This window comes from Perognathus longimembris, chromosome 2 (genome assembly GCF_023159225.1).
Source record: "Perognathus longimembris pacificus isolate PPM17 chromosome 2, ASM2315922v1, whole genome shotgun sequence".
Taxonomy (NCBI): Eukaryota; Metazoa; Chordata; class Mammalia; order Rodentia; family Heteromyidae; genus Perognathus; species Perognathus longimembris.
In genome coordinates this window covers 31,787,397-31,809,484 of record NC_063162.1, presented here as the reverse complement: position 1 = coordinate 31,809,484, position 22,088 = coordinate 31,787,397, and the positions used below count along the sequence as shown (strand labels likewise).

At 35.3% G+C, this 22,088-nt stretch overlaps 1 protein-coding gene across 1 annotated transcript in view; it reads right to left on the bottom strand.

Moving 5' to 3' along the window:
* Rnls (renalase, FAD dependent amine oxidase) overlaps positions 1–22,088 on the bottom strand; it is a 227,599-nt gene that overhangs the window by 43,966 nt on the left and 161,545 nt on the right. Inside the window, 1 exon segment of the mRNA XM_048338753.1 lies at positions 10,440–10,613. Within this exon segment, the coding sequence (XP_048194710.1) occupies positions 10,440–10,613 (174 nt within the window).

Below are 22,088 nucleotides of genomic sequence, written 5' to 3'. Positions count from 1 at the left end.
GAAAAAAATAGATGTGAATATTTTGGCAAAAGTTGTTAAATCAAAGGTATTACAATATTTATTATATGTTTAGTTACCCTGGAGAAAACACTCATGAATAGAAAACAGAACCAACTAGGTTTGATTTTTAATAAAATAGAATGCATATGATTCAGTTGAGCTTAAGGTTCTAAACTGTTTTTTCCTAATCCAGTTAAGTAATAAAGGGGTAAATAACAATAGCAACACTAGGCATATGTATAAAATAAATCTGTTTCTGTGTGAAAACTTTATTTTAAATTCAAGGATACTTCATTCTTACAAATATGCATTTGGAATATTTTATACAGAAGAAATCCCCTACTCTCCATCCAGTAGTTATAAATATTAATGCAATTCAATAGATTCTTTTCATTTATGATATTTAATCTTCATTATTATGGAGGGAATTTGATGTCCTGTACAGTACACATGAATTCCTTTCATTATATAAATGAGCATATATGTGAAGCTTATAGGGGAAGTGATCACTAAAAACACCAGGACCCACAAATGATCTTAGAGAGTATATTAAAGCCTTCTTAGATCACTTAATAACAAGAAAATCACTGCTGAATGAATCAATAACATCACATCTGAGTATAAAGATGGATTGGTGATTCTGGACAGAGTTAAAAATGCTGATATGAAGTACTGATGGAATACAATAAAGTGATTTTTTGTAGTAGGATTATGCTTTTGAATTAGTCTCAGTTGTTTGATTTACTTCACAGTGCCTTCTTTTTAGATATTCTCTGCTGTAATTAAAAATTTTATTGATATGCGATTCCATAAAAATAACTGAATCTAACTTAATGTTCTCTGTTTAATACCTTATTCAGAGGCTGGGAATATGGCCTAGTGGCAAGAGTGCTTGCCTCATATACATGAAGCCCTGGGTTCGATTCCCCAGCACCACATATATAGAAAACGGCCAGAAGTGACACTGTGGCTCAAGTGGTAGAGTGCTAGCCTTGAGCAAAAAGACACCAGAGACAGTGCTCAGGCCTTGAGTCCAAGCCCAGGACTGGCAAAAAAAAAAAAATACCTTATTCAGGTAGAAAGATACTGTTTAGCCACACATTAATGTGTACGTATTGGGACTTTTAACAAAAGAGAATATTTATTCCTGTACTTTTGGCAGTTTCTTTTTCTCTTCTTATTCTCAAAATGAATAAGTATGTGTAACTGATAAACTGAGAATATAAAATAATTTATGTGACAGCAGTTATAAAAGAACATTTGCTATGCACATACTGTGTTCAGGTATAGTGCCAGGAGTTTGGGATATAGTATATCATTTAACCTTTATTAACATTTCTGAGAGACATTATATGTACAGAAGAGTTCAGTGAATCTCTGAGAGATTAAGAAATTCACAGTCACAGGGCTTTTAGTCAAGTCACATGAAGATGCTGGCATTCAAACATTTCTAATCTACAGTAACAGCAGCAGCAGTAGTATATAGTTTAAGTTAGTTTCACTTAATTCTAAGCACTGAATTACAGTAAGTCTGTGTGGTTTCAAAATCCATATTCCTATGCTGGTTAAATCTAGTTATTTTTGGCCACACATGCTAATTAAAACATAATCATAAATTATATTATAAAAATCCATCGCTCACTTAGCTTGAGCCCACCACTTATGACACGATCTTTACCACTTAATATCATCCTGATATAAAAATGACGACTGCAAAAGTGCAGCAGACCAATGGCACATTTGCAGAGCTTAACACATATTTCCTAAGTTAACTATCTCAGCTGGAGAACAGTTGTTCTTCAACCAAGTATTAAAAAGAAATATATTGCACAAAGACAACAGCAGGATTCTTTGAAGTATAACCTTGGAAATCAGGATCTGTGTGGTAGGACATCATTCAAAGCAGATGTATATCCTCCAGAGACCAGGGTAAAATTGCTGAGGTAAAAGTACTAAGAATACTCGTACCTCTTTGAGAAGAAGGTTTGATAATATAGTCAGATAGTCTCAATGTTCTAGGCATGATATTGAGCATCCAAAGGGAGGCTTCTGATCATCCCACTTGCCAAGAATTCACATATGTTCTTTATTGGCTTCCAGATTCAGCAATTAAATAGAGAGTTCATTCATTTCACATGACTTAAAGGGTAATGGTAACAGATACCTAGACTGTCTGAAAGATAACTAATTTGCTGCCAGGCCATTACTTTGCTCTGCCTGCTAAGTGTATGACCAATACTAAAATTTTACTTCTCAAATAGGGGCATCAGGACCAGAAAGGGATATATCAGGCTTGAATAAAAAAGATGACTATCTCAGAAAATATTTATTAAGTACTGAGTAAACACTCGTATTATGCCACAATATTCATGTCTATCTCTTAATTTTAATTTTGATCAAGATAAGAAGGGTTATTGGAAGTGTAGGACACAGGAAGGATAGGAATGGATATTCCCACTGAAGGAGAGAACTAATTTTGGAGAAAGAGGCAGATTTTGCTGTCAGGACAGATCAGTTCTTTAGCCCATGAGACATTTAGATTGATCTGAGGAGAAACACTTGACAGTGAAGAAAATGATGAAATCTTTCCTGAGGGAGCTCTAGGTAAAGGAATGATCCCATCTCTTCAGAACTGTGTTGTCATGGTCACAGTTAAAAATGGACCACAGTGAAGACTTGTCAGGTTCTCATCCAGCTAAGTCTTTACTATATCCCAGGACCCGAGGCTCATGAGTTGTCTTGAGTCTTACAATACTTTTCTTAATTTGCAAAGGCTTTGAGATGCCTCGAGAATGATAAAAACCAGGCACTTGTCTGGGAAGCAGAGCAGCACACATTATTTTGAGCCCTGGCTTACAACTCAGAGTGTTGACAGCTTCACTTCAGGCTGCAGAAGGGACTTAACTTCAAGATCCTTCAAAACAGCTCAGTCCCACAGAGACAGCCTTTTTTGTTTCCATCTCCCTTAACAGATTGACATTGTTACAGGTATTATGGAGATTGCAAGCTGAGCTTTCTACATTTGCAGTCCAGAAGATGAGTTCTGTCTTAATTCAAAATAAGGTCCTCACATGGAAGTGAGGATTCAGTGTTCAGCCAATACTAAATTTCTAAAGAAACCATACAATTCTACCTGATTTCATTTTAGATATTGAAAAAAGTGACTAGGCTATCTTAATTTATATACCAACCTCTCATAAAAAAAACCATTGATATAAGCAATTGATCATCGCTGGGTCATGCTGAGATTGTAGGAATTGTTGAAGAGTCACAGAACACACAATAAACAAGTTAACATTATACGAATTCTGTAGCTCAATCTGGAGCCTCTTGCCATCCAAGTTTCTCTCCCTCTTTTTTACTTCTTCCCCTCTCCAATTCCCTGGAATGTCTCAAATTTTCTGTTCAGTTAAGCAAAGCAAAGTAGCTCTCCTTTTTCTAATCCCCAAATTGGTATCTATCCTTTTAGGTGCTTACAAGACAACAGAATCATCGCATTAAAAGGACTATGGTTATAACTAATAGCAAAATAGTTGACAATACATTTAATATATCAGACTATTTCTTATAGGACACGTGCATATCTATTACTTAATCTCTGCCAGTGGAGAAGTAAGAGGAGTTGTGTCAATTCCTACCTGTTTACCTTGCTGATTTTTTTCTTCTTTCCTTTATAGTGGCGAGTTTACCTCCTTTCAAAGCCAGTAGGCACTGGAGTTTCTCCTTCAGTTTCCTTGCAAAATTGGCAGCAGTGTTTTCTGTTGCTTTCAACTATGACCTGTACATGTCAGGTCTGTGCACTGAGTCATTCTCACTCCTGCTTGAACAGTGGGTAGAAAGCCATTCTAAGTCACTAAGACATCTGGCTTTTAAGTTTTGGACCAACTCGTGGCTAATCTGAAGGCCTTTTGTAAATCTTAACCTCGCATTCAGGCCAACACCACAAGTGAAAATATCATTCGGAGAGTGCAGTGCAAGCAGAAGACAAAGGTGGCGTGTTGACTCAGAGAGAAACTTGAGGTATTTAATGTGCAGGCTTCATTTCCTAGAGAAGATGCTATATAAATCTGTAATTGGGAAAGGTTTATAGCTATAGAAATGTCAGGCAGATTTTCTTTATCCTTTTGCTCATTGCTTCTTGGACATTTCATGACTCATTTGCATTTATTGAACTTTTTGGCAACCGCAGGAGAAAGTTAGGTAGTAGGTCATGCTAGAATTTCTCATTTATTTATGGATTCCAGTGTTCCAAGACTGGGATGTAGCCCACTTGTGGAGCACTTGTGTTGCATATGGGAGGTTCTTGGTTTGATCCCCAAGGCCCCCTCCCCACTATTTATTGCTTTCTTTTTTGTTTGTTTGTTATTGTTGGTCATGGAGCTTGAACTCTTGACCTAGGTGCTATCCCTGAGCTCTTCTGCTCAAGACTAATAATGCTGTATCACTTTGAGCTACAGTTACTCGCAGTTTTCTGGTGGTTAATTGGAGATAAGAGTCATAGGGACTTTCCTGCCTGGCTAGCTTTGAGCTGTAATCCTCAGATCTCAGCCACCAGAATAGTTAGGATTATAGGCGTGGACTACAGGCACCAGGCCAAAATACTGTTTTCTATGTTGACCAGTTACAGAGTGGCTATTTTTTGTTATGCATTTTGTTAGATATATAAGTACTATACAATACTTGCACATGAAAGTATTTTAGCTAGACATAGTGGCCCATTCTAGCATCTTTCATTTTCTCACCTAAAAGGAGATTATTTGGTGCATCTTGACAAAGGTTTTAATACACACACACACACACACACACACACACACACACACACACACACACACACACACACATTTTTCTTTTTTTGGCCAGGATCCATGGTTGAACTCAGGCCCCATGCTTGCTGGGCTGGCTTGGCTGGTAGTCTACCATGTAAGCCATGCCTTCAGTGTGACTTTCTGTTCGTTATTGTTTGGAGATAGGGCCTCCAGGACACTTCTGCTGGGTCTGGCCTCACACTTTGATTCTCAAGATCAGCTTTCTGAATATGTAGGATTATAGGAATGAGCAATCAGTGCTTGGCTTAAGTATTCTTTAAAAACAACAACTCATAATACTGTCACAAGGCCACAATGACCTTTTGAGGTTTTGATTGTAGATTTGACTTAACTGCTTTGTATAGATCAGTGAGCTGTTTTACACATACGCAGAATCTCAGTAGGCTGCATAGTACTATGTCTGACAGAGTCTCTTATCCATTTCAATTATAATTTTTCACTTGAACAAATTTCATGAGGGTGGGGGCTATGGAATCTTCAGTTCTTTGCACAATGCATGGCACACAAGGCAGGAAAATATTTGTTCACTGAATAATTTGAGAATGTATAAATTATTTGCTGAAAGAACCTGCCATAAGAATGTATGTCCCAGTAACACAGTTCCTAAGGTATTTTTTTTCCTTTTTAAATGTTTTTATCTCTTTTTTTCTTTCTCTGTCTTTTCCTCCTTATTTTTTTCTTTTTTTTTCAAATTTTTATTATCAAACTGATGTACAGAGAGGTTACAGTTTCATACGTTAGGCATTGGATACATTTCTTGTACAGTTTGTTACCTTGTCCCTCATACCCCTCTCCCTCCCCCTCCTAAGGTATTTTTAAAGCATATTTTTGATGTATATATTTGGCTAATTCCCTACTTTCTTTCCATCCTTGCTACAAATTTTCACTCTGAATTAAGGATCAAGCAGGTAGACAAGTGTTATCTTAGATGGAAATCTGTCCCTTTGAGATCAGCCTGACAGGAAAACCAGAGGTTCAAAGTCTGTTTTACTCTAAAATGGAAACTTGACAGTTTTTCATGGCTCTGTTTTTATTTTATTTCTTTCTTCTTTCCTTTCTCGTTTTGTTTGTCTTCCTTATTTGTTTTACTTAAAAAAGTTTACCTTCTTGGGTTGTATTTTCTGAAAGTTCAAGTAATTCCACATTTATTGAAATTCTAAAGCAGATCATTTAGCATTGCAGAATCACATGACTATCTGCTTAACTATTATAGTCATAACTACTCATTTAACTCAACAAAGGGATTTAGGGCAGGTTTATACCAACATAGGATTTCATATTATGTCCCTGTCTTTTAAGAAGTTGTTTTTTGTTTTGTTTTTTTCTCAAATTTTTATTATCAAACTGATGTACAGAGAGGTTACAGTTTCATACGTTAGGCATTGGATACACAAACAGCCACATGGAATAACATTTTGGTTTCTCTGATAAATTCAAGAACTCCAATTATAAAGTCCTTGCAAAGATAAATTATGTGTGATAAAGACATTTTAAACTTGATTGTCCTCTTTTTGAATTGGTTATCATCTTTCATCAGATATTGAAAACTATATAGTTATGGCATTGGCCATTGGATTTCTGGATTTCCAGGTTGTATTAAGCTCTTCAAATTGCTTCCTACTGATTGTTTCATTGATCACTAATACTCTTCCAGATGGTGACTAGGGAAACATGCTAAAATTCTGATAATTTTATTTGTTTTATTTATTTGATTTCTATCTCAACTAGTAACAGAACACTGCATTCACCTAGGTTAGACTATAATGTGTATGCCTATTGCTTTGGGATATACAGTACCTAAATTGCTTTGCTTTGGAAAATTTAGTATATACATTAAACGTGCATTAATTATAGCTTTCATGGAAGACACCATGTCATGCCTGTTTTATATGTTAAAATGATTCCTCAATAACCTTTTGGGATTACCATTTCCTTTATCATGTTGATGAGTGCATAGATGGGTTAAGAGATGTAGTATATGTTACACAAGTAGTAGGAAATGAATTGAATATGGGTAGTTTAACTGTTGGCTAGTCTGACTTCAAACCTTGGAGGGACTTACCCTGACAGAATACAAATATTCTTCATTAGTGGAGTATGTGCATTAGAGTATTCATTTATGACTCAATGGAATACCTCAAAAGAGGGGTGTAGGCTGGGTGTCAGTGGCTCACAACTGTAATCCAAGCCAGCCCATGCAGAAAAGTCTCTGTGAGACTCTTATCTCCAAAAAACTACTCAGAAAGATGGAAGTGGCACCTTGGCTCAAGTGGTAGAGCACTAGCCTTGAGCACAAAGAGGCTCAGGGACAGTGTCCCTTATTTCATGTCTCAGGGAAAAGAAAGAAAAGTGGGTGTGGGATAGTGGCATAAGTGCCCTAGATAAATGTTAGTATTAGTAAGAGTCAGCAGGGTGACATTATATAGACCCTTATATTATGTGAAGGAAACTTGACACATTTGGCACTCTGGCCATTGATAGTGAGAAAAAAATTGCTTAAATGCAGGCAGTTAGGTTTTAGGCTAGGAAATGTCATTACTGGAGGCTTTACCTAATTTAAAACATATACGAGAGGAGAATTAATTTTCCATGCAAATGACAAAAAAAGGCAAGGATTATTTTGTCGGTTGAAGTGACACCACTGTGAGCTATAGAAAAAAACATAGCATCTAATTCACTTAGTTCCACAGTTTTATAAAAGTGTATCTTTGGATATAAAAATTTTGAAAATTATAGTATTACAAATCTTACTACTCATTTGAGAGTTTCTTAATATTCTCATTCTTCAACCTGTCCAGTTTTATAAACTGTAACTGTGAGTGCTTTCAAATTCACCCACTCAATTTACGTAGTAGATTTAGTCTTTTAGAACATATGACTATGGTTTCTTTCCATCTTTCATGCCTTTCACAGTAGAAAATATCACCCTCTCCCCCAAATGCAAAGCAATTGTTTAATCTATCCTTACCTAAAGAAATAGCTATCTACTAAAAGCACTGTACAAAACTTACAAAAAATTGTTTTGTCTTTTTCCAAAATGTCATTTATTTTTCATGTGCCAGTTTTAGAACTGAGCCTCCTACTTAAGATGTGATTCTACTGGAAGATAACAGGCATTGCTGATAACCAACACAACAATAAGCATTACTTCCTTTCTCCCCAAAATCCTATTTTATTAAGACAGTGACCCCTCATATGACTAAGAGGAAAATAATGCCCAAAACAGACTTGTCTAGGCTTATGAATTGGGGCTGGTTGAGTAACTTAGTTCTGGTCTCATATGACATATAAAAACAAGTCATTTAAGGGCCTCTTGGAAATATTTACTTGATTCTTAGCAAGTCAGTGAATGTTTCTTTTTTCTAAGCATGTGTTTTGGGTTTCTATGGGATTCCAATGGATACTGCCACATATGGTCATTCCTCCAAGTATTTCAACATCAAGAATGAAGGAGATAGCTAGGGATGTTGAATGTTGAATGTTTGTTTAGCATAAACAAGACCCTGGGTTTGTTTCTTAAACAATGAATGAATAAATGAATAAATAAATAAATAAATAAATAAATAAATACGAGAGAAAAGAGAAGGATGAACCATAGGACCTTGAAGACATTTGTCAATTTACGTCTCTTAATCTCTTTTAATTAGTCACCTCAGGTAACTTTAACAAAAGTTCAAAGACAGGTAGATCAAAGGGCCAGAAATTCTGAGTTGTGGAGCCTGGGGTGTCTAAGTTCAAGATGTTGCTGGATGACTTGGCTCCTGATGGAGGCCATCTTCCTGGCATGCAGCTGCCTACCTTCTTGATATGTCAATGGACTTTGGTGTGCAAGTCTTACAAAGAGAGTGAGAATGCTCTTCCTTTATAAGGCTATTAATCCACTTGGATTTACAACCTCATGTAATCTTAACTCTTTCTAAAATCTCTGTCCACATTTTATCCTTGGGCCATACTGGAATTAGAGCTTTGTGATGGTTAATTTTGATTTTCAACTTGATTAGATTGAAAGCTGTCAAAGAAATTAGTAAAGCAATTTCCAACCGTGTTTGTGAGAATATTTCTAGAGAGGATTAAGACCTGACCTGATGTGGGTAACACTATCCAATAGGCTGGAGGCCTAGGTAGAAAAGGGAGCATAGGAAAAAGCAGTCACTCCCTACTTCCTGGCAAGGGTTCCATCATGAACTTTTGCGGCCATATTGCTTTGCCTCTTAGCAGACCCTGAGCAACGGAGCACTGACTACAAACCAGAACTTCTGACTCCTATAAACCAAAATAAATCCTTATTCCTTTTATGTTTTTGTCTTAGGTATCTGTTCCGGTGACAAAGTACTGAACAACATAGCCTTCAGAATATGAATTTTCAGCCGATACAATTCAGTGCATAGCAGATAATATGACCCATGTCCTTGTGTTATTTAAACAATTTTTTTCTTCTGTTACCTACAGCTGAGTATACCCCAATTATATATTGCTTATGAAGCAATTCATAAGAGATAATGTCTATTTCATGGCCCATAACTTGAGAAGAAGCGCTGTTTTCCCTTCCTCAGAACAAAGCAGTTATAGAGTTAAAACGGTTAGTCTATTGCTGTGATTGGGCATGTCATGAACTGCTGATTGTACATATATGTGGTATCACGTTAACATAAACAGTTCAGCCTTTAGGGAGTTTTAAGTTATAAAAGAAACATTTTTTTTAAGATCATGCACTCTGATAGGAAAGCCACAGTGTGGCCCAGTTATATCATTATAAAGTTCTGACAAGTCAAGAGACATTAGCTGGTGATTTTATCAAGAAAAGCCTCTAACTAACAACTTGATGAATACATCACTGTGCCATAAAACCCTGTAACAATTTCAGGCAACAATTCTTTTGGAGAATTCAGTCATTTTAGATCATTATGGCTTACTCATGAAAAGCAGTATCTCCTAGATCATTACAGTCCTACAAATAAGAAGGCCCTTTTCCTTTTTTTTTTTTTTTTGCCTGAAATAAATGAGTTATATTTTTTCTTTCAATTCAAATCTAGGTTTAGAATTATCTTCAGCCAAAAAAGATGAAATAAAGACTATCACATTCTAGGAAAATTCTCTTGAAACATTTTGCCTAGCATTTTTAATTACTATATGTACAGAGTAATTTACTCATTTTCCTCCAAATGAAATGTAAACAGCAAAATTATATTGGAGTAAAGAATTTCTTACTTTAATAAATTCACCTTTTATTTCTAGCCAGAGAAGTAGAAGATCAACACTTATCAAACTTACAAAAGCCCAAACTAAATAAACAAAATTCAAATTCCATCAAGAATGGATGATGAATGATACATTTGCATATACAATAAACACAGACCATTTTGAAATCTTAAACCTACTGACACTATTTTCATGAACTCAGTAATATGAACCATGTGGTGAATGATTTCTGAAAAACTGCTGGTTTCACTGTGTATTTTATGACTGGGCAAATGAGACATTAAATTTTATCCCCTGTGGCTTGAAGTTAAATGCTTGCTCCGTTCAGAATGGCAACACTCAATTACACAGCATTTTTCATGATCTACACCCACCATTGTTACTGTAGTTAAGGAAAATAATGGGGGTACTGACCTATATTGCGCTTCTTATTATCAATGGAGATGAAGCGTACACAGGGATTACTGGTGATGTACTTCCCACCCCAAGGGACATCAATCTTCGTGCCAGCTTCATAAAAGAGGCCCAAGGCATAGCGAGAGGAGTAGCTCACGGACTCTAGTTGCTGCTTTTGGTATTCACTAATTACTGCAAAAGAAAAAATAAAGGTCATCAAACTTGAAAATAATCTTTTCTTTCAGTACACCAAATACAATGTTTCATTCAACCAGTTCCAATTATTTCCACCAACTCCATCTTACTTACTATTAATTTTATTTTTTTCTATTTATTTATTTTTTCACATTTTTATTATCAAACTGATGTACAGAGAGGTTACAGTTTCATACGTTAGGCATTGGATACATTACTTGAACTGTTTGTTACTATTAATTTTAAAAGGTAATATAAAATAGCCTGAGTTCTAACTTTCTTCTCAGAATGATTACTGATGTCGGAGGAGTTATTTTTCATAAGATGAAGGCTTAGATTTGTCTGACTAGCTATCAAAGCTCTCAAACTCTGGCTCTAAGTGGCTTTACTAGACTGATCCTATTTCATCATTGGACCTTGATCTTTGGACTGTCTGGAAACACATATATTTTGTGTACTGAGCACCATGTGCCAAGGCTTCTGTTAAATACTTGACATAGTATTTTACTCTAGCATCACAACAATTCTACAAGGTAGAATATTGTTTCTACATCACAAGGAAGGAAACTGTGTTCCACCTATCATGACTTCTTAAATATTCTCATTTCACATAATAATTTTGTTTACCTGCCAGTTTTTCCACCAGTGGATTGTAACAGACCCTTTTGTAAAAGGATCATACTTTGGTCATTTTTGTGATAGCACTTTCCTACTCACTAAAGGCCTCAGGATGGAACTATAAAGGGACAAAAAGTAAACACAGACATGCAACAAGTTGATATAACGAATTCATGTACTGAATGCCTAAGCAGTAATGAAAAAAACCTAGAAGAGAAATTGTGCAGACTTGGGTTCAAATCTTGATTCTGCCACTTATTATTGGTGTAACATTGATTAGGCCACATAATAACTCGATATAATTTTGTTGTCTATAACTGCAATAATCAGACTACATTATTGTGTTGAGAAGATGAGATAAAATGATGTGTAGCACAGTGCTTGATTCATAACAAATGTTCACTAAATACTAACTTTTTCTATAATAGACAAACATATTTAGGAAAGTGAAACAGCATTATAGCCTGGAATAGAAAAGAAGAGAATACCCACAACGTTTACATTCTCATCTCTACCCTGACCCTTTAAATTTCTTAAGGAGCTGCTTATTCATATATGTTCAGCCCTATTACTTGGAGAGTGAGAGTAGGTCACAGTTCTATTTTGGAGTTCAGGCAACGAGTTCAAATGTGGAACATGTGGATGATTTTCATTTAATTAATGACATGAAAGACTAAGATAAACCTCAGTAATGAGAAACAACTGTACTTAAATCTTTGCAAATGATTTTAGGTGTAGAGAGAGGCAGGAAATGGTATTCAATAAGTTATATAAGCACAGTAATCATTGTATTACAGCCTCAAATAATTTTAAGTTGTAGTTAACAAACATTTTAGAACCAGGGTCTCACTTAATCTTCACCAAAGCCGAGCCAAGATAGGTGTTTAATCATCCTCACTTTGTATCTCCCAGGGAACTGAGTTTTGGAAAGGTTAGATAACTTGTCCGGGGTTCCTCTGTGCCTACAATGAGGAGTCAAGAAGAATCTAGAGTTCCCACACTGGAGTCATGGAGAAATCTTCATTACCTAAGACTTGTCCCTGCTGATCTTAGTTTCAAAGTGGACTTAAACACTGCTTTGTTCTCTGACATTAATAGGTATCTTGCATACACAAGTAAAAATAACTTTCCCTTCAACCATCATTTTCTGCCTTGTTAAAAGTTTCAACCACTTGATGAATGCATGTTCTTCTGACATTAATATCATTACAGTCAATTAATTTGAGGTTTCATTTTTATTATTAAAATTTTGTTTTCCAAGTTATGGCTTGGTGTTATGCTTATAGTTCTTTGAGAAGAGGGAAAAGACAACAACACTAGCAATTAAGTTTGTACCACTAATTTTCCCATTTTTGAAGTTAACAACCAGTCAGGTAAAAGCTTAAGAAAAACAAACTACAAAAAAACCAAACACATGACACCCTCCCACCCCACCCCAAAAAAACACCCGCTGGGTTCTGGTGGCTCATGCCTGTAAATCCTAGCTATTCAGGAAGCTGAGAACTGAGGACTGTGGTTAGAGGCCAGCCCAGGCAGGAAAGGCCATGAGTCTCTTATCTCCAATTAATCACAGAAAAATCCAGAATTAGTGTTGTGACTCAAGTGGTAGAATGATAGCCTTGAAAAAAAGGAGCTCAGGGCTGGGGATATGGCCTAGTGGCAAGAGTGCTTGCCTCGTATACATGAGGCCCTGGGTTCAATTCCCCAGCACCACATATATAGAAAATGGCCAGAAGTGGCGTTGTGACTCAAGTGGCAGAGTGATAGCCTTGAGCAAAAAGAAGCCAGGGACAGTGCTCAGGCCCTGAGTCCAAGCCCCAGGACTGGCCAAAAAAAAAAAAAAAAAGAAAAAAAGGAGCTCAGGCAGTGCCCACGCTCAGAGTTCCCCAGGATGGGCAAAATAAAAATAATTAAAAAAAAAGGAAAGAAAGGAAGAAAGAAAGAAAGAAAAAAGTAACCACATACAACGTATAGTGAGCTATCTAGAAAGGGCCTCGTTTTTTATTTTAAGCCAAACTAAGGGATCAGTCAGATCACCAAATCGGACCTTCTCTTATTCCCACCGATATTTGTGCATTTAGCTATTTTTAGCCATAATGTCTGGTAATAATTCCTATTGGGCAGCTCTTTGAAAAGGTAATAAGCACCTTTATAGAAATAATAATTAAATACCTTTCTTTGGAGAAGGATGGCTACAAACAATGCTGAGAACAGGAAGATGAGACTTCTGACAGAAACAGTCTCATGGCTAGGACATATTAAAAGTTTTTTATTGTTATACAGGCCAGACCTAACAAAATGGTCTCATATTGTGTGAAAAGGTCCTTATGCAAAATGATGCAGGAATCAGTCTTAGGTCCCCAACACATGTGGTGGCAAGCAAACTTTACCTGAATGCCATCCTCATTTGATTCTGAAACAATGAGATTTTGTAATCTCAGTAACCATAGTATATATCTACATATCACATGATCTCTGAAATTACATATTATGTGTTAAGTATGTATGTGTGATATACACATCGCTACACATGAATTATAAAATACATTTTTATGGTTGTGATGAGAGCAAAGATTAAAAACTGGAATAAACAAAGTAGTTTATATTCATAATTCCACTAATTAGGAGGATGGTTCCCATTTCATTTTCCTTGTGTGTATGTCCTGTCCTTAGTGCAGGAGTGGCTACGTGTATACTTATTATTAAATAACAATTATAGGAGGCTATTCATCTAAGTTGAGCTCTGGAAGGCACAGAAAGATACCAAAATGGAGTGAAACAGGACATTTTTTCTGAAAAAAACAAGGAATCTGAATACATGAATCAACTGGGGCTCAGTCCGAATGATGAGTCCCCTCTGCCTGAACTCACACAAGGGAAGTAACCTGAAGAATCCCGATGTTCATTAATATTCTTTCGGCACTCTTTCTTTGTTAGTGAGAAAAGCATTTGATTCTTTTAGGCATATATTTAACACTGCAGTTGATGTGAATACATTCAATATTAGTGGCAAGTGCCAAATGACTTTCTAAAATGATTGAATCCGTGCATGCCTCTTGCAGGGTGTATGAAAGTTCAGTTGCTCTCATGCCATTCTCAACATTTGCTACTATCTGCTTTTCTTCCTCCTCCTATATGCCTTTATCATTTGAATCATTATGTTGTAGTTTTTATTTTCATTACATGATGATGACAATTTAGAAAAAAATGGGTCTCTTTTTATAATTACCTGTTCAAGTCTTTGCTCATTTTATTTTGAGATGTCTTTTTTAAATTGTTAAAGAAGGAATTCTTCATTAATTTTGGATATAAATCCTATGGATGGATTGCAAAAGCTTTTTTCTCTCCTCAGGAGTTTCTACCCTCCTTGTTTGTTCTAAAAAGTTAGCATAACCTGCCTCTTTAGCACAGTAGGCAACACGCCAGTCTCATAAAAGGTATATTGATTATATAAAGATTTCATTGTTATATTTTCATATATGTATATAGTAAGTTTTGATCAAATTCATCCCCTAATTTGCTCTCTTATCCTTCTCCCTTTAAAAATGATTTTCCAGGTTTCATTATTTTATTTTCATAATATACACAAAGTACTTTGATTATATTCATGCGTGCTTCAACTTTCCCCTCCCACTGGTTCCTACCTCCAGTTTTGTCACTTGTTTTTCTTAAGGTCTAGAAAGATAAATATTGAACATTCTTTCTCATATAGAGCTTGCAGCTAATTGGCCAGAATTTTGTTTCTTTTTGTTTTTGTTGTCCTCAAGCTATTATGCATGTTTTTCTGTTTAGGCCTTTATCAATATTTCTAATTATTTCCTGAAGATAAAAAACTATATATATATATATATATTTCTATTATTTTTATGTAGTCCAAGTATCACTTTTGTGCCTCCATTTAATAGCTTCTTGCCTAGCAACTTACCTCAAGGTAATTAGAATTCTCTTTTAGGCATGTTGTTTTATTTTTTTCTTTATGCTTATGAAAGCTTACTGACATCTTGAATTGGGGTTCTGAATATTATTCTGAAGACTAGGCTGACATATGACATTGGCTTAGCAAGGTTGTGCAAAGGAAAGAGATCAATTGAAGGGCATATGCAACCTTCTTTGTCATCTCTCACTTCAATAATAACATAAAAATTACAATTAAAAAATAAGACACTATATTGAAAGTAACTGGAAGGATTAGAGCTCATGAGCTTTGTATGTCCAGACTCTCGAAGTGACTCACACTAAAGAGGCAATGGATACATATAAACAGATGCGCCATCATTTTAGAAAATTTTGTAAGTACATGAGAAAATGACAAAAGAAAAAAAATCATATTCTTATTATCCAGAGAAACAACAAGTAACACTTTAATAAGAAATATCAAAATGCTTTTTTCTCTATATAGGATTATGATCATATTGTACATATAATACTTTATAATAAATTTTTACTTACTGTATGACAGATAAAACCTCACTTGTAAACACAATACCTTCATAAAAATCGGATGAAACAAACCCTGTGCAAATTGTTTAATCATTTCAATCATGCTAGAATTTTTTTTGTTCTTATTATCTTCAGGCTATTATGCATATTTTTCTGTTTAGACTTTTATCTATGTTTCTAATTATTTCCTTAAGATAGAATATTCAAAATGGAGTCATTTTTAAATTGACTTTTAGAAAGACAGTAAACCAATTTATAATCTCCATTAAAAGTATACAGAAACCTGATTTACAATATCCTTGCCCATATTAAATATTATATTTTATATAATGCTGTAGGGAAGAAGTAAATCTAGTTTTTATTCTAAAATAATAAGAACAAACATTTTTCATAGGTTAGGAACCCATATGTAGTTTATCTTTTGGAAATAATATTTCCATGTCATTTGTCAATTGGTCTGCTAGATTCTTTGTGATATTAAGTTAATTTTTGATAATGAGTGATGTACACACAGATTCTCCATTAGTTGCATGATAAAAATTTTCCTATATGATGTTTGCTTTTTAGTGTTATTTATTATAATTATGTAGCTAATCTATAGGTTTTCTTTTTTTTTTTTTTTTTTTTTTGCCAGTCCTGGGCCTTGGACTCAGGGCCTGAGCACTGTCCCTGGCTTCTTTTTGCTCAAGGCTAGCACTCTGCCACTTGAGCCACAGTGCCACTTCTGGCAGTTTCTATGTATGTGGTGCTGAGGAATTGAACCCAGGCCTTCATGTATAGGAGGTGAGCACTCTTGCCACTAGGCCATAATCCCAGCCTTCTTCTTTTTTTTTCCTTACTCCCTCTCTCTTCTTCTTTTCCCTACCCTGTTCTTTACTCTCCTTTCCCCTTCCTTAATTTCCTTGCCCTTCCTCTACTCTTCTCTCTCCCATTCCCTTCCATCCCTTAAACACTTAGAAATTAGATCCTTTGTACTCACAAACTTTCATGTTTAATTGAAACACTTACTGTACAACTGTTTAAGGATAATAATGTACATTTTTTAAAAATCCAGAAATTTATTATGTCCACTTCGACTGTGTTTTGTGCCCAGGGAAACTACCTAGACAGGCTGAATTCTTTAGAACTCTGGTTCTAACTCTGGTTTGGGCAGTTATAGGCATAGAAGATTTCAAGGCAGAAGAAAACTGAGACTAGCATATGGATCTTTGGGGCTCCTTCCTGCTTTTCTAGGTGCTGGTAAAGTCTGAGCTCTTCCATAGCTCCCTGGTTCCAACTCTTCTGGGACTTTGATTCCCTCATTTAGCTTAGGCTTAAGGAGAGCAATGGCTTCCTGCTGTGACTTGTTCCTGGGTGCTACACTATCCTTTGTTGGTTGCATTAATTCTGCCCTGATTTTGGCTGCGTAAATGCCTCTTCAGCAAATTCTGTCAGTAAAACTCTTTCAAATACACAATCTATTTCTTACTGAGCTCCTGACTGAAACAATAGTTACTTTTTAAAAAACCTTCTCTCCTCTAGCTTCCAGGAAAGCATTCGGAAGGAAAGTATGACACATTCTTTTTCTATGTAGTAGTAGAGATGAACTTTCTAAAATCAAATCCTTAGGCACAGAAGTATAATGAATGAAAATATATCACAATCTATGCAAGTCTGTGTTATTTTTTGAGGAAGTAAGGTACTTGTTTCAATTGTATTTCTCTTCATCTATTATGGACCTTGGGGGCATGATAATAAATATTTCAATATTGATAATAAAACAAACGCCTTTTAGTATTAACACATCATTTATCACCGATATTATAGTTCAGGGTAAACAATGCTCACATTGCCGTTTTGTGTACAAAACTTTAGCCTTCTGCCAGAAGTTTGTTGTTGTTTATAGTTACTTACAAACCATTGCTAGTCTCCTGATTTGCCATCCTATATAAAGCATTTAGCAGAAGGACAGTTGAAGTTAGGAGGTCAATTATCATAACTGATTACGGAAGATAGCTCTTGCTTTACTTTATGTTTTTATCTTGTATGTTGAATTCTAAGGATGTCAATTTTTTTACATACTGATTCAACATCAGGCAATCTAGCTTTGTGGGTACACAAAGACAACTGTGTGTTGGCTAGAATATCTGGTTCGTCCTTCCTCAAAATGGCTGAAGAAATCATGGTCAAAGATCCATTTTCCATAAATAATTCTCACAGAAGAGTTTGATATTTTACCATTCATGAACATTCTTTTTTGTAAAAGCATTCCTTTTGTGTAAAAGCATCACAGAATCATCTTGTTTCACTTCACCTGGAATAAATTGAACGTTCACTTGGACTCTGTAGGTATAGAAGTCATTAAGCCTGGGAGCACAGTTTCAGAAATAGTTTTGGCAAGCAATAAATCTAGAGTTTATTGGTGACAGACTTCAGCAGTTTTATCTCTGTGGTATTTCCCTGGGGAAATATATGTTTTACTCTGAGAGGTATCTCTGGAATCAGGAAAATTTGGGTTTGAGTCCTGATTCTGACACCTGAATGACCTTAGTCAAGTTACTTAATCTGTCTTAGCATTTGTTTTCCTGTAAAAAATCAACAACAAACCAACAGTGCCTCTCTTAAAGGATTATTAAGAAAATGAAATTAGAAAATAGAAGTATTTAAGACAAATACCTAGTACTTAATATGAGTATTATAAAACCCCAACATTGTAGTACTTGACTTTAAAATTCGGTAAGAGGAAAAAAATGTGTGTGATTAGGGTGGTTATACAACTGAAATATGTATGTATGAAAATAACATAATGAGTTAAAAAATGAGGAAGAGACCTGAGAGTGGTTAAGAAAAGGTAACATAGATGGGATAAAAGTTCCTAAGTATGTATGTATATAAATATCATAATAAAAACCCTTCTGTGCAATTCATGTATGCTAATGAAAAATTTAAAAGATTTTTTCAAGTCTTTACAGGTGTCTATTAGTATTGGTGTACGTGCTAAGGAACTACCACAGAGACTTGCTCATGTTAAGCACAGAGTCTTGTCATTGCATTGCACTTCCAGCCTTAGCCATATACTATTGTTCAAATATATCAGAATAGTACTAAAGCAAAAACATGTCTCTGGTTGGCAAAGTCATTTTTCTTTTTCTGGACAATAGATAGGAACCACCAAAACAAAGCTTAGAGGAATATTAAAGGGTTTTAGTAAATATATTATAAAAATTCAATCCAAAGTGTAAAATTCTTTAGCTATTTAGTTTAGCGGATTTGTCTTTAAAATGGAGTGAATCCTCATATTTTGGGTCATCAGTTTAATATTGGGACATTACATTTTCTCTTCTTCCCCCCCTACAAATTTTTTTTTTTTGGATAGCGGGTCTCACTATGTAACCTAGGCTGGCCTCAGGATTATCTTCTTGTCTCAGCCTCCTAAATGTTGGGTTAGGATTACAGGTGAGAACAATCTATCTGTCTATATGTATATATATATGCATATATATATATCACACTAAAAGGGCTTTGTGGTAATGTGAAGGCCCAGTCTGCTAGCCTATTGCCAATATTGTGTTTATCCAGGTCTGCTCTTCAGTCATGGAGAGTTTTCTATTCCCTGTGCTTTCCTATCTCTATAATCATAAGAACAATCTGTCAAGGAGGAAAAAAAAGACACTTTCTTTTCTGGTCTGCTCCTAATGCCTACTTTTTTCCTCAGTTGCTTGAATAAAAGTATAAATACTCTGCAGAGATGGCTGTAGCTGGCCTTTCATAAAACCTCACAACTTTCTTGCAATCACATGAATTCTCTGTTCCATTACAAACTTGCCACTTACCCTTTCTTTATCTGAAGGTCCTATAAAACTAAAATGATATTCAGTTGTTTCTATGGCAACAAGTTCTAAGCACAGGATTAGAAAAATAAACACTTAGAAATGTAGAAACAGTTCTGAACAAATGAAAGATTAGTTATCTCAAGCACGGTCGAGCCTAGGCTGGCTATGCCTGTACCACAGTGCTAGCCACTATAGAAAATCTTTCAACCAAACACTGAGCAGAAAGTAGTAGATTTCAGATTGAGATATAAAATAATTTCACCCTAGTTGTTGTTAATTTTATTTTTATGGACCTTCTTTTTGAGCTTCAGAACCTAAATAAGAGTTGGCTTTCCTAATTTCTTCTCAGAACACACACAGTAAGCCTGGAAACCACAATAACATGGTTGGAAAATGCTTGCCTTATTTCCATGCATTCTAAACTTTTTGGACCAATATACCATTATTCTTTTTGAAGGAAAAGTGCTGAGTTTCAGATGGGAAAGAATATAAAAATAAAGCATTGTGTGTGCAAAAATGTCACAGAATATCATGCATATTTTACAGCCTTTCTTCTCAGCCTATTCATTTAATTACTTTTTGGCTATGCCATTCATGAGCAATATAGTTATTTTAAAATTCATAACAATAAAAACTTTATTACATGTCACTTCATATTTTTAAATAACTTTTTTATATTTATGGCTAGAGAGACTTTATATTGAGGCAGTAAGTAGAGAATTAATATTCTAATTTGAAACTCTTATAGTTTTGAAAACCATAAAGTCATGTTTGCAAAGTTCTAGAATCTGTGGTATTGAAGCAGAATGTCAGAATCTGGTGATGTACTCTAGGATAATCAAAAGTATATTCATCTTGTACTCAGCAGATCTGCTAGCTGCTTTTCTGTTTACATAATTGCAATGTCCCACAATGCTTAGCTAAAGCCAAAACAAATAAACTGAACTGAAGAATAAAATATTTAAGTGGCACTAAGCTTCATTTAGTAGAAGCCTACATCAGTTTACTCATTTTAAAATCACTATTCTTTCACAGGAAACAAAAATCTTCATTTGATTAAAAAGCACAATTACATTGATCATTTTGAATTACATTGATCACTTTGTTTGGATTTTATTTTATTCATCCTATTGAAATATAAATGTTTACCGCCAGGTATCCATTATTTCCCCTATTTTTCATCCAACTTTTATATCACTACAGATAGATGTTCAAGGACGACAACAGAAGTTCTCTTTAACCAGGTATCTGCAATTCTGAGCCTCAGTGAAGGTTTTGTACATGAGTACAAATGAGTAGGTAGCAGTATAATGTGATACATACTATATTCAGCTTCCCTGTCTGTTAAGTAATGACAGGACCAACAGTATATGGCTAAGAGAGAGATTAGCATATTAGAAATCATACAAATACACAATTATAATATATATGTAGATACCTACCCATCCTTAGCAGAAAACAGGTGAAAGTAAAAAAAATTAATAATCATTGTTGTCACAGAGAAAGTAGTTTTCTTCCTTCTTACTACATTTTCCAGACTGATACTTCTATCATTTATTGAGGCAGGAACATGAATTCTTTTGCTTTTCTGCCCTAACACCTCTACTTCACATTTCTGTTTAGTCTTTGCTTGCAGGTGAATGTATACATTTGCTAGATCATCATCTCCATGGTTGGATGACAAAGTTCAAATTTCTTTCTAGTGCTAACTAGATCTCCTTAGGGTCATTAAATGGAGCTAGTCTCATTGATTACAAGGAAATCTAGAATAAAATTACTGAGTTATCTGGTAAAATCTTTCAGACACATCACATGTAGTTTCAGCCTCAATGATATATACCCTATGCAGATTGTGTTTATATTCACTTCCTGGCTCTTATTCCACAGCAGGCAGCAAACAAGCTATCTTGGTAGATGTTATCTGTCCCATTGTCCCATCTCTTGTTTGATTCTGACTCAAATCACTTCTACTTCATTGGCCCTTCTTATCCAGTGTCTTAGTTAACAGCTCACCACATGGCCAATATCCTTTTCAGTCACTTGTATGGATCCTTCCTAAATTACCAGTCTGTGCACTAGCTGTCTCTCTCTCTCTCTCTCTCTCTCTCTGTCTCTCTCTCTCTCTGTCTCTCTCTCTCTCTCTCTCTCTGTCTCTCTCTGTCTCTCTCTCTGTCTCTCTCTCTGTCTCTCTCTCTCTCTCTCTCTCTCTTTGTCTCTGTGTCTGTCTGTCTTGTCTTGTTCTTACAGGAAGATCTCTTTGTCTTTTATTCCACTTGAGAACAAGACACCAAACATTGCCACCACTACAGAGTAACTTCTCTTGCCTTGGGGGAAAAAAAAGCAGAAGACAATTCAATATAAGTTGAAAATGGCTTTTATATTGGGTGATGCAGGAAAAAGAAAGCCACATGTTTGTGAAATAAAATTAGAAGTCAAGAAGGACTCTCTACTTGGAAGAGATTCCTAAAGTCCTCTTCAAAATCTTACAAAAGATCCCACAGATCTCTTTATTTGTTTTTCTCCTCAATAGCCAGTGTCTGCTTCCAGTTAATTGTATTGTTCTCTATTTCATTTGTGCAAATGGGCAGTGTTTCTATTTTAT